The sequence below is a fragment of the Protopterus annectens genome, chromosome 3.part1, assembly GCF_019279795.1.
Source record: "Protopterus annectens isolate FY-2018-M chromosome 3.part1, PAN1.0, whole genome shotgun sequence".
NCBI lineage: Eukaryota > Metazoa > Chordata > Ceratodontiformes > Protopteridae > Protopterus > Protopterus annectens.
In genome coordinates, this window is record NC_056732.1 from 161,718,565 (window position 1) to 161,731,115 (window position 12,551).

Sequence of the window (12,551 nt, forward strand, 5' to 3'; positions counted from 1 at the left end):
TTCATTTGCTGTGTTAAATTTTTATACACTTTGGGAAATTAAACTTTGTCTTCTGTCACCTGATGGCAACTTACTTAAACTTGGCATGCTAGAAGTGACTTGTTCACAGTCACAAAGTAGGAAGTCTTAGTTGAAGCTTCAGTCTCCCATTCATTTTCTCCTGTACAGACAGGGTCAGTACTGTCTCACTGATTTTAAGGATGCTTTGCCCAAGCAGTGAAGTTGACTTTCCATTTATTTTCCAAGTTTAGTTTTGATAAAGCTAAGTTGTTATCCTTTATCAAGGTTCGTTTGTTTGCCATTTCACCATGTCTGCTCATTGATCCCCACTATAAATGCATTCCTATGTTAAAATGTTTTTGAAACAGTTCTGCATATTTATTGACATAGAAACCAGCTCCTTGACAAACACCTGCTGTCACAGCAGAACTGGGTAAATAATATCTGTGGTGTGTGGGTTGTCTGTCACATGGCTAATTTCATCTTCAGGTATCACCTGAGAAGTGTGTGGTTGTTGCATCACTCTAAACAAGCTGGTGCTTTCTGTATTGTAATGTGCTGAGGAATAGGAAAACATATCAAAATGCATTTAGCTGAACTTTATCTTTGAACATTTTAACTTTTGGATGACTCTCATGGGAAGTGGTTTGCATTATGCATGTGCTCTGAGCAATTTAATAATTTATTCTCCTTCAGGAATAGCCTTTTTTGTGCAGCATGTGCACCTTTGCGTAAGTAATGAATAAAATAGCCTTTGCTGATACCTACCTAGATTGCAGTTGATACAGTGCCTTCTTCCCATATTCTACAACACTGTTTTTCTTTTAACATCTAGGAAGGAGGTGGAATGAAAGATGATACTGAAGTGTGCAACCAGCCTTGGGTAAGCCCAGCAGTGTTACATAACATTTTTTCGATTCCTGGATTTACATAGTAAATTCTTGGTTTTCATCTCCCCTGTTGACTTTTTAAAGTATTGGAATAGATTGACTACTGATAATTCTGTTTAGTGGCAGAGCTAAATCATTAAGATTATGATTTAACCCTTGTTATTAATTTCATGCATTTCACTCTAGCATTTTTAGACAATGTAGATTAATATATTTTAAGTGTTTATTCAGAAATGTTTGAAAGTGAGGTTCAAGTATGTTTTACTTTGAGTGTAGCATGTATAGTTATGCATTTTTAATTAGTAGCAATCATCTGCATGAAGAACTAGTGTTAACTCTTAGTATGTGTTATTAAATGCCCTTGGTTTGTATTAATTAACAGACAACAATTAGAAAATGTCCTGCACCAAAATTTGATCAATACAAATGTCAAACTTAAGTTTAATATTGGAATGTGGTTATGTTTAATGATTGCACATTCTTAACAGCCTTTTCCAGTCAGTTCATTTCTTTAAACTTTTCCTCTTGTTCTTTTACACTTTGCTTACACCACTTCTCTAGGGTCCTGTTCGTGCTACTACTTACTGTCCTGCTCAACCTGCTGCCCTTAAAAGCCAGTACATTGTACCTTTAAATCAGGTGAGGAAAGGCCTGTACGACCATCAGTGTGTCATGTTGGACTTTCTAGTTGCAACCATTTTGCTCCTAACTGATACCCATAACTTATACGTATCCACATACACTACTTACATTTTTAAGTAGTATATGCAGGAGGAGGAATTTGGCTTGGATAAGAGACTGATGACATCTTAGAGGAGGAATTGAAGCCTGGAGATAATGTGTACAATTTTGTGTTGCACTGCACATTGGCTTTTGTACTTTTTTGTCTCCATGTTTGTTGAAAAATATCCTATCCCCACCAAAAACAAATGCTAGAATTTGTTGCATTTTTACCCGTATCCTATGTTAGACATTGAAAGTTTAAGTAATTAAGAATACATTTCCCAAAACTTTAATAAAGCTTAATGAGGTGGTAGGTTTGAATAGCATGCTTTAAAAATTATTTGTAATGTAGATTATTTTAAATGGCCTGTTTCTTTGCAAAGTTATTACAGGAAAACCACTGTTTAACTGTTGCTCGAATGCTTTCTTTATTTTAAACCATATTGCAGTTTTGATAGTTTATTCATTTGTTGCAGTCAAGGTAACATTTTAAAAAAAAACACACAGCACTTTAAGCACATATTGGAAGGTAGTGGATGTATGCCAGGGGATTTCAGAATTAAGATTTCATTACTATTAGTCTGTTTTAGGCTTTTCCTAAGACATGCATAATTTAAAAAGACATTTCGTTTGTGTTTTCTTATGGGTTGACAAAGTAACATTTTGGTCACTGTGGCCTTCCTTTTACTTATTTTGTTGTCTTTTTATGAAAGGTCAGTCTAGCTAGTGCGAGAGTCTTGAGCCCGTTAATCTTTGACCAGCATCATCACTGGAGATGGAAGGTGAAGTCCTAAACCAATTCCCCACTGCTTATGCTGAAGGCATGCTACGGTTGCCAAGCATGCATCCTTCACTTAAATTATGTTCTGAAGCTGACATTAATACCTGGCTTTGTGCTGCTGATAAATGTCTATGACTGAAGCAGTGGCTTTTTAACATTACATGATAAAAGTAACTGCTCCTTTTCTTTCTTCTCCATTGCACAGCTATTTTGTTGCAGTGTGTCTGAGGAGTAGAAGTAGTTATAGCAAACTGCTTTTGAATTATGCTAAGAAATGTTTGCCATTGCAGTATTTCTGGCTTTATATAACCTGCCAGTCATTGTTAGCATATGGTGTGAGATGGAAACTTTCAAAGTATATGAGTGAGGGAACTTTTGCAGATTTACTGTGCGTCTGTGTCAACACAGCTGGAGCTTAGATATATTGTTCTATATTGTCTGCTTCAGAAAACATATTGCACAATCTGAATAAATTGTGGGTGTTCTTTGCTTAGTTCAAGGTCTGTTAGCATGTGAGTTATGCTACAAGGTTCACTGTGCTGTAATTCCCTTGAAATATAGCTAGCCAAAACCTGGTACTATAATGGTAACCAGATGCTGTTTGTGCTGTGTAAGCAAAATTAAAGAGTCTCTGAATGTAAAATGTACTTGTGTGTCTGTACCAGGTGTGAATGTGATGACTACATTGTTAGTCGTGTATTAAGCATTCTTAGATTGTATGTTTAATTCTCTGTTGTCTTATACTATACCTTGCACTATTACTGGTTACATTTGTTTTTCATTCCATTAGTCACCAGTCGATTAATATGTTCAGCATAACATCTGCTTCCATTTTACATCTTAGACATCCTATGATGTACTTCCAAATCATACCCGTTGCTACAGTATTTCCTCAAAACATTGCAATTTCTTTACCTTTTTATTTTCTGTATATACATTTTCAATGTTGAACTTGTGGGCTTCATTGATTGCTTTGATCCACCTGCTTGTCTGCTGTCTGTGTCGGTAATCTAACCAGCTGGTTTTTTTTGTAATACACTGTGCATATCTTAGCATCAGGGCTGTCCTTAGGTAAACTGTCGCCCTAGGCAAAAAAGGCTTCATGTCCCCACTCTACCCCATCCCATCCTGGCCTACTCACACTATCCAAATTACCTTTTTCTTCCCATTTTCCACAGATTGTCTTATTCCTCATTTTTTCCTGTAGTTATTCATTCATTCAGCATGTTCTCTATGTAAGCAACTGTTATAACCGGAGGAAATAATGCATTAAGGCAAGGGTTTCCTCCCCAGAAGTCATGGGGGGATTCTAGATACCCTGAGGTCCATATGAGTTTTTTAAACAACCATTTTATCCAATGATTGCCTGAACAAAAAAAACATGATCAAGGACAGGTTTAGTCTTGCTCTTGAATTTTTTACATAAGTTTATAGGAAAATACTAGGCTAGCTGCCCTTGTGGGCCATTTCAAGCCTAGTCAGTTTCCCCAAAGGTGAGAATTAAACCCTGTACATCGTGTCTGTGAGGTAACACCCTTAACCATTATGCCAACCCCCAAACTCCAAAAGAATAAAAACTTCTATGAAGATATGGGGGATTGGGATCAGAGAGAGAGAGAGAGAGAGAGAGAGAGACGCTCCAGGGATCTAAACCTTGTCATCACAATGAACAAAACATGCCTGAGGGATAGGTTCCTGACCCAGAGACTCCCCAGACTCTGGAATAGACTGCCCATACATGTCAAGCAGAGTGCCTCTTTGGCCCTCTTCAAAAGGAACCTTGATGATTAGATGGGAGATAGGAAATTCGCCCCTGAGATCACGTCAGTCGCCCTGCTAGACAGGGTCCAAGGAAGTAAATACTGTGAGAAGAAATATCCAGGGAATTATTATGGCTAAGCTTGTAGCCGATAGCCTAGTACCAACCTATGAACCTATTGTACCCAGGACCTCATACATGCAAAGCCTCCTTTCAGCACATCCTACCTGAGCAAGACTACACTGTAATAACTGCAATGGATATAACTGTATTAATCTTGAGCTGTGGTGGCCATTAGGCCTCCAGAAGCCATGAAGTTGTGAGATACATTTTACATTTTTTAAACAGCATTTTCATCCAGCAATAGCATTAAATGAAAAATATGATTTAAGGAAAGAAATTGTCTTACTCTTCAGCTTTGCTTTTTCTTGCATCCTTTCAACATACTCTACCTTTCCAAAACTATGCTGCAGTAACTGAATTAACCTGGGGATCAGAGGGCTGCTACACACCCAAAAACTAAGGGGTTATATATGCTCTGAGGTGCATTTTAGAGCTTTTTTTCCCAACATTTTCATCCTGTGATGGCGTGAAATTATGCATATGGGAAATACATTTAATCTTGATTTTTATTTCAGGGAATAATTAAATTGTATCCAAGTTCTAATGCACAAATCTGACTAAACACTAGTTCACAATAAACTGAGAAGACAAATGCTCGTGAAGATACATGTGTCTAGGTATAGTACCTGCCCCCATCTCAAAATAGGTAGTCACTTTCTGTGTATCCCCTCTGATGCTAAATTTGCATTAAAATTAAGGCACAAATGCAAATGCCCACAGACACATTTCACACTACTGTTGTCATGTTTATAATCCACATGTACCCTCATCCCTACCCCCAAGAGACGGCCATTTCCTGTGTACCTTTCTGATGTCAGACTGGGACAAACCTGGAAAAACAGAATATAACATATTTGCTATCAGGCAGCTAAAAACATATTTACTGCCCTCCAAAAAATAGCCACCTGTATATTCTTCACATGTTTGATTGTGAGGAAGATTTGAAAGAAAAATAAGGATTACAATACTGTTTCCAACTTGCTACTTTAGAAACAGTGCAGTGCTCTTGTACAGGCTATAGAAACCCTTTGTGCACCCCTCTGAAGTCTGTGAGGAAAGTTTAAGTAATGACCACACTGTCTGCAGACCAATCCAAGTTATAGTGACCTCTGAGGTTTGGGAGGAACGTTAAATATTGTCATTTGCCCCGCACACGAGTACAGTGACTTTCTGTGTACACCCATGATAATGGCTGGTTTTAGACTAGGTGGGATTTAGGGCAAAGGTGATCAATAGTCCTATGTCAGAATCTACTCATACAACCTTGTGTGTGTGTGCGCGCGTGTGTGTGTGTGGGGGGGGGCACACCAGCTCCCAGAGGCTCTGAGGGTCTAGGTATTCTTTAATGTATTTATCCCTTATTTTTTGGGAGATGACTGTTAAACTGATGACCAAATGACAACAGGGTCATTTTCATCCAGTCATCCTCCTAGCAAGCAGTTATAGCCTCTTCTGAGTACAGTTCAGATGTCTGATTGTGATAAAAGAGGATGACGGGGTAATGTATTTCACCATTGCTCCAAACAATTGCCACACATTAAAATATCACATGCACCTTCACATAATCCCATTAGTCCTGCAATGCAAAAATAATAAGCAAACAGCAGGCAACAAGTCAGTTTCTTCCACCGAAGACAGCCACAGCAATTATACCTGCTCTGTCTGTGCATATCAGGTGTACAGTTAAGTAGTCAATTTTACTTCTCACAAAAGCACGCTGATCCTTCTGATCCAGATGCTGACTTTTTAAACTGAGCAAGGACAAGAAGATTACTTGCCTCCAGCCAACCCCCATTCAGCAGTTATAGCCACGATGTCTGATGACTGTGTAATATTATTTCACCTCCACAGTCCACACAAACAAATTGCAGCACATTAAATTTGTTCCAATACAAGCTGCATCACAAATCACAAAGCCAGAAAAAATATTGCCAAAAATATCTGGTTGATCACTGCCAAATATGATTGTAAAAATATTAATGACGTGACACTTGCCTGATCTTGCCATTCCTCTCATCTTAACTGCCTGCACACATCACAAGGCCAGAAATACTGCCCAAAGCATCTAGAAGATCGCTGCCAGCATTGTTGTAATAACACTTTTCATAGTGCTATCCATTCATCCACAACTCACTTTTTCAGCAAATGGGGTCCGGTATCACTTCAACAGTGACAGTTATCTACAGCTAGGATTCACACTGCCAGCTGGCCATCATTACATTTGCCCACACAAATCTCAAAGCCTGAAATATCACCCAAAAGATGATGATGAAGACCACTGGACCATGCATAAGTTGTGGTCATGAATGTAGTGTGGGTTCTCTTAAATCAAAGCTTGTTTTATTTGTGTTTTTAATTCATTTAAAAAGATAACTGAGCAACAGGTTTTATATCACCATGCATTGACTCTAATCCTTGGCAATTTACCAGAAAAATCAAACAACTCACTCGGGATGGGGCAAAATTATGAAGTGACACAATCAACGTCATTCTATAGTTAAACAGAACAGGTTTTGTATCGACATGTGTTTTCTGACTGATAAGAAGTATGGGGTGGGCAAAAATCAGACATTAAAAAGTTAATAAGACAACAGTTTTGCATCAAAATGCACTTTCTCAAACAAAATCAACTATAGGTATAAAACTCTAATGTCTGACATTATTGGCAGACTGCATTTTTCAGTGGTGTACCATAACAGCAAACATATGAGGAACGCAGCAAAAGTATGAGGCAAATCTTAGTCATTCTGCAAAACCGAGCGCTTCAGGTGATGGATCGCTGATTTAACTGTCTGAAATAATGTTTAAATGTTAGGGCAGTAGTAGGCAGCTGTCAAGCTGTGCTGCTGCCTCAGCATTTTGAGTTCTATGCATGCATACTACTATGGTCCAAAGTTGTCCATTATCAGCACCCAAAATATCTGGTTAATCACTGGCAGCATTATTGTAAACATTGTAACACTTATCTCATTAACACCCTGGCATTTCTCAGATCTCTGTCCAGAATTCTAGAATGTCTCTGATTTTGACCTCTGTCCCTTGTTAATGTTTTGGGGAATTTTTTTTTAGTAAAGCCAGGCATTGCAGATTCATACTTTGAAAAAAAATCTGCCATTCTCATTCAAGCGACTTTGTGCCTATATTTGATTGTCGAACGGTCTCTATGCCCATGAACTTGCAATGTTTTAAGTTAATGTAATGTGACTTAAATGTCAAGTCATCTGGAGCACTGCCCTCCTGGAGCACCAAATGTTCTGCAGGAGCATTTTCTTTTATTAGGGACAGATTTATTTTGTAGGAGAAAAAAAACATTGCTCTAAAAATAAATAGTGAAAGAGTACCCCTACAACCAGCCACTTCCAGTAGCTTAGTTCTCCTATGTGTATGGCCAGACCTGTCACTATGTAACAAAAATATCTATCTTTTGCCAGTGAAAAATGCTTTCCTTCATCCTGTAAACCACTTCTGAAACTTTAAAAGCAATAATGACCGATTCAGCCTGCAGATATGATGTCAAACCTTTTTACCTTCGTTGTTATTCATTCATTTAACCAAATCTGCATTAAAAAAAAAAAAAAAAAACAGAAGCAGGCTATGCAAAAAAAAATCATGCTGCATAAACATTTAAATGTAAATATTTACTAATTAACTGCTTTCCAATATTCCTCATTAATCTGTGTAACAAAGCTGTGTTATATAGACTGTATATGTAAGCTGTTCACCCCAAGGAACTAGAAGATGTTATAACTCTTGTAAGCCCCCCCCCCCCCAATACAAACAGAAAACACCCTTGCAATGTTGAATATATGTACATTTCTCTCACAATTCTTTCACATACTGCACATTTTCTAAAAGCTCCTACTTGTACTGTGAAAGGAACATTTTCAGTTTTTGTGAGGAAACATGTATTTTTTTTCTTCCATAGCAGGCTTCCCTGAAGATGTAAATTGAAAATGTGCTCTTCAAAACTTGTAAATGTGAGCTTAATTTGTCTGCCATTTTACTCTAACTTTGTTTCACTCAGAACAGCAGCCACCACATAGGGACTTTTAATACTGAGTGGGCTAAAAAAGTAAAAACAGAAGGGAGAGTCAGAAAGCTCACTTAGTGTTTGGAGAAGTTTAAAAGTACACTAATTACAGAACCTTGATATTGGATCTTTTCTCCCCTGCCCAATGCCTTCTGACTTTTGTTATACTGCCCCCAAATATATATTTGGTCACTGTCAGCATATTTAAAAAAAACAAAAAACACTTAACTACCAGTGATGGAAATTTCATCTTCTCTCTTCCGACTGAGATCATAGCAAGCATCCTTCCCATTATGTTCTGTTAGAGGCTTTCTGCCCCCCATGGAGCAGAAATCTTCCAGGCTTTACATGCTGTCTAATTTCAGTAGTCATGATAACTGTAGTGTTTGGAGAAGTTTAAAAGTACACTAATTACAGAACCTTGATATTGGATCTTTTCTCCCCTGCCCAATGCCTTCTGACTTTTGTTATACTGCCCCCAAATATATATTTGGTCACTGTCAGCATATTTAAAAAAAACAAAAAACACTTAACTACCAGTGATGGAAATTTCATCTTCTCTCTTCCGACTGAGATCATAGCAAGCATCCTTCCCATTATGTTCTGTTAGAGGCTTTCTGCCCCCCCCCCCCCCCCATGGAGCAGAAATCTTCCAGGCTTTACATGCTGTCTAATTTCAGTAGTCATGATAACTGTAGTGCCCCCCCCCCCCCCCCAGTCAGGCCGCCCATTGCATCGCCTGCATTTTTTTCTTAAGAGGAAAGCCTTGGGACATTTATAGATTATTTTTTTAGAGCCAGGAAACGTATTTCACTGCTTAAAAAATATATATATTATGGAAAAGCAGCCCCCAAAGAACGCTGTCCTAGGCAGCTGCTTAGCTAGCCTATGCTTAAGGCCAACCCTGCTTAACATTTTACATGCAAAGAAATGCAGAGTAGTACCACCTCTGTTTTTTTTTTAATATAGTATTCATTGTTCACCTTCCTGTTGTTGTTTTTGTTATGCAGACCAGCAAGTGCAATGGTTTGGAAAGTGACAGTATCAGACATAGACATCCTTACAAAATAAATTAAATTGTAGTTATGATTAATGTTGCTGGCTTACACACATTAGCCATCAGAGAAGCACACTTTCAGAATTGAGTGCCATCTCCACAATGCTTTACCATGCAAAATGGCATCTCCAAGCACACATTAAACATTTACCAGTCACAGGATTTTCCCCTCAGTAAAACTGCCTAGTTGTTATACCTAGTTCTTACTATGCTCATTTAATTCATAAATATTTTGTCATTTTCAGATTTGCAGTATGCAGTCTGGAGCACAGAAAACCTCCTCAGTACAAGTGCATTTTACTTCACAAGTAATGTCCAACAAAATAATCTAACAAAGGAAATATAAAAGGTCAGCTAAATTTCTGAAGCAGATCTTTTGTATGCGATCTTTTTTCCATTCACTATTGCCTTATTAAAAAGTTTCAGTACACGTGTTCGTAGGGAGACCCCACAACATGTATTAGTGTCCCATTTGCATGTCTTTTGTCGTTCACTCACCACAGAGATACCCACAGGTCTTTTCTGTCATTTATGAGGTCAAGATATGCTGCTTGCATTTGTAAAATGGAAGATAATGTCTACCCCCCCATAAAAAATGAAAAAAACTTAAGCCTCCCAGGGGGAAGTATGATCACCATATGCTGGGTCTATATTAGAATCTCAAAAGCGGACTTTCGTGAATACAAGTCCATCGACACGTAAATGTTGATGTGCTAAAACAGCGAAGTACAAAAAAAGCGAATTTCAGAATGCCAAATGTGTTTTCTTGCCCAGCAAGGGTGATCATGGGGATGAGGAAATAAATCCTTTTCTCCACTGTAGTGTGGTCTTGGAGTTGGCATATTTAAGTAAGGGGGGGTGTGGGGAGCTTGCCCCCTCTACAAAAACATATGAAAAAGTGTTTTACATTATGTTTGTTCACTTAGGTTTACCTTACCTGTATGGCGCTGCTGCTTTCGGGAATACGGTCGGCATTCTCATTTTCGCTTTTTTTGTACTTCACTGGTTTCGGACTTCGACATTTATGTGTTGAACTTGTATTCGCGAAAGTCACCTTTCGTGATTCTAATATAGACCCCATATGCCAGCTCAGAACATCACTATATCTTTTATTGCTCGGTATTTCTGACTGCTGCTACTATTCCTTATCGCCATTTCCTCCAAACAAAGCAAAAATCCTTCTTCACCACTGTTTACCTCCCAGATACAACAGAGAAAGTCTTAAAATTTATGGAGCATCACTTGAAGAAACATGGGTCCAGGTATAAGCCCTTCAGCCTGTCTTCTTGTCAAATGCATACAGATGTTCTTCGTGTTTCACTGCTGCAGTCATCACTCTTGGGTTATCTGCCTGCAGGTAGCCCTTAGTCGGACCAAATACCAGAGCCTTAGTATTTCTGCGTCTGGTGGTAGCGCTTCTTTCATGATGTCAGGTCGTCAGGGGTATAAAACAGGCAGCTGATGCCATTACATCAGTCTTTCGTGCCTAGTAGGAGCCTGAAGCAGTTCGCAAGTGCTGGTTGGCCGCTACCTGAAATTTTTGTTTTCGAGTTGATAATCCTGAAATCTTCTAAAGCTAAGTACCCAGTTGGGGATCCTTTTTTCTTGCTCTAAATGATGTCAGAAAAAGTTAACAATTGTCTTGCCTGTGGAAAGCAAATACCTCACAGAGATTTTCATTCTTACTTCACCTGTTTAGGCCCGGACCACGACGTCTCTTGCTTTTGGTTTTGTGCCTTGTTTAACGCCTGAACCATTCGTCTTGGGCTATCTTTGTTGCTAGATTCTTTCGCTGTCATTCTCCGTATTCTGAAATGGCTTCAATAAGCCATCCAACTACCGATCTTCTGAAAAAACGTAAAGATAAAGACAGGCGCTTAAGTCCAAAACTGCCGACGACGCTTCCGTTAAGCTAGTCGCCAGTCCACTGGTACTCAGTGAGGCGCCTTTGCAGCCCTGATGCCCACTTCTGTGGATTTGCAGGCGTCTGCTGAGACCCTTTCAGAGTCAGGTATGCTGCGAGATGCTTCTTTGACTATGGAATCTGTGGATGTCTCTACCTTGGATGGGTCTGGAGCCACTGTGCAGGCACCGGCTTCTGAGGGTGCATTCCATCCTACCGATGTTCGAATCAGACAGACGACTTTTATAGCTAAAACTACCGAGTTTCTTAGGCCCAGAGTACGCACTAAACCTAAAAAAAATGATGACCAAAGCGCATGCTCAGGCTCCCATGCTACAAAAACAAATGCTTAGGATGGGTGAAGACCTTATTACCCTAATTAGGGGAAGCCAGCCTTCCCCTGCTAAGAGACCAAGAATTGCGTTTCCTTCTGACTCTACAGACCAGGCGTCCTATGACTCTGACCCTTCTGATTATCAGGACATGCCCTTATCAGCCTATGAGGATTCAGATGCAGAGGAATCCATTCCCTCTGCCTCCCCTCCAAAGGATTTTTCTTTTGGTGAAACCATGCATACTTTAAGAGAGCATTTCCACTGGGAATGCCAAGATTACCTTCAGTCCAAAAAGCGACTCAGAGAATTTTTAGAGTTGCCTCAGCACAGGCCTCTAGCTATACCCCCTGTCCTGGATGTTGTAGTTGATGTTTTTATGGAATCCAGTCTTACTCCAAATACATTGCCCCCGGCCCCTAGGAAACCTGACAGGTACTACAGAGTACCTGATTCCCACAAGTTTCTTTTCAAGAATCCTATTGCTGATCCAGAGATCATTTCCCAGCAACCTAAATGTATTAAGACTACTACAGCCAAAAATCCGACCCCTTCAGACAGGGATTCCAGAGCTTTAGACAGATGGGGTAAAAAGGTATATATACCTCTACAACTCTTGCTATCAGGGCATTGAATTGCTAGTTTCACATTTTGAAGTACCAGCAACATATTATGGAACTAATTAAACAAAAAATGGTATTTCCAGATTGTGCAGAAAATAAAGCTGTACAAGAGCTAATGCATTCTGCAAACCAAGTTAGTAAGCATACTTTGCAATGCGGCTTTGATGCCCTAGAAGCATCTTGCAGGGCTGCAGTTACTGGTTCTGTACTGAGAAGCCATGCTTGGCTGAAGGAGCAAACCTTGCCAGATCATGTCAAATCCAAATTACTAGATGCTTCTTTAAATAATCTATGCAAACTGTTAAAAGAATTATTACAAATGCAACCACC

The 12,551-nt window shown here is 39.2% G+C and overlaps 1 protein-coding gene across 9 annotated transcripts in view; it reads left to right on the plus strand.

The window, feature by feature from the left end:
- The window catches only part of SVIL (supervillin), a gene marked incomplete in the record, with an annotated part of 2,930,183 nt that overhangs the window by 1,959,212 nt on the left and 958,420 nt on the right, over positions 1–12,551 (plus strand). For 7 of the 9 annotated variants that reach the window (XM_044066681.1, XM_044066680.1, XM_044066683.1 and 4 more), the window contains 3 exon segments: positions 836–883; positions 1,452–1,529; positions 2,327–2,395. In XM_044066681.1, coding sequence (XP_043922616.1) covers positions 836–883; positions 1,452–1,529; positions 2,327–2,395 — 195 coding nt within the window. 9 annotated transcript variants of the gene reach the window in all.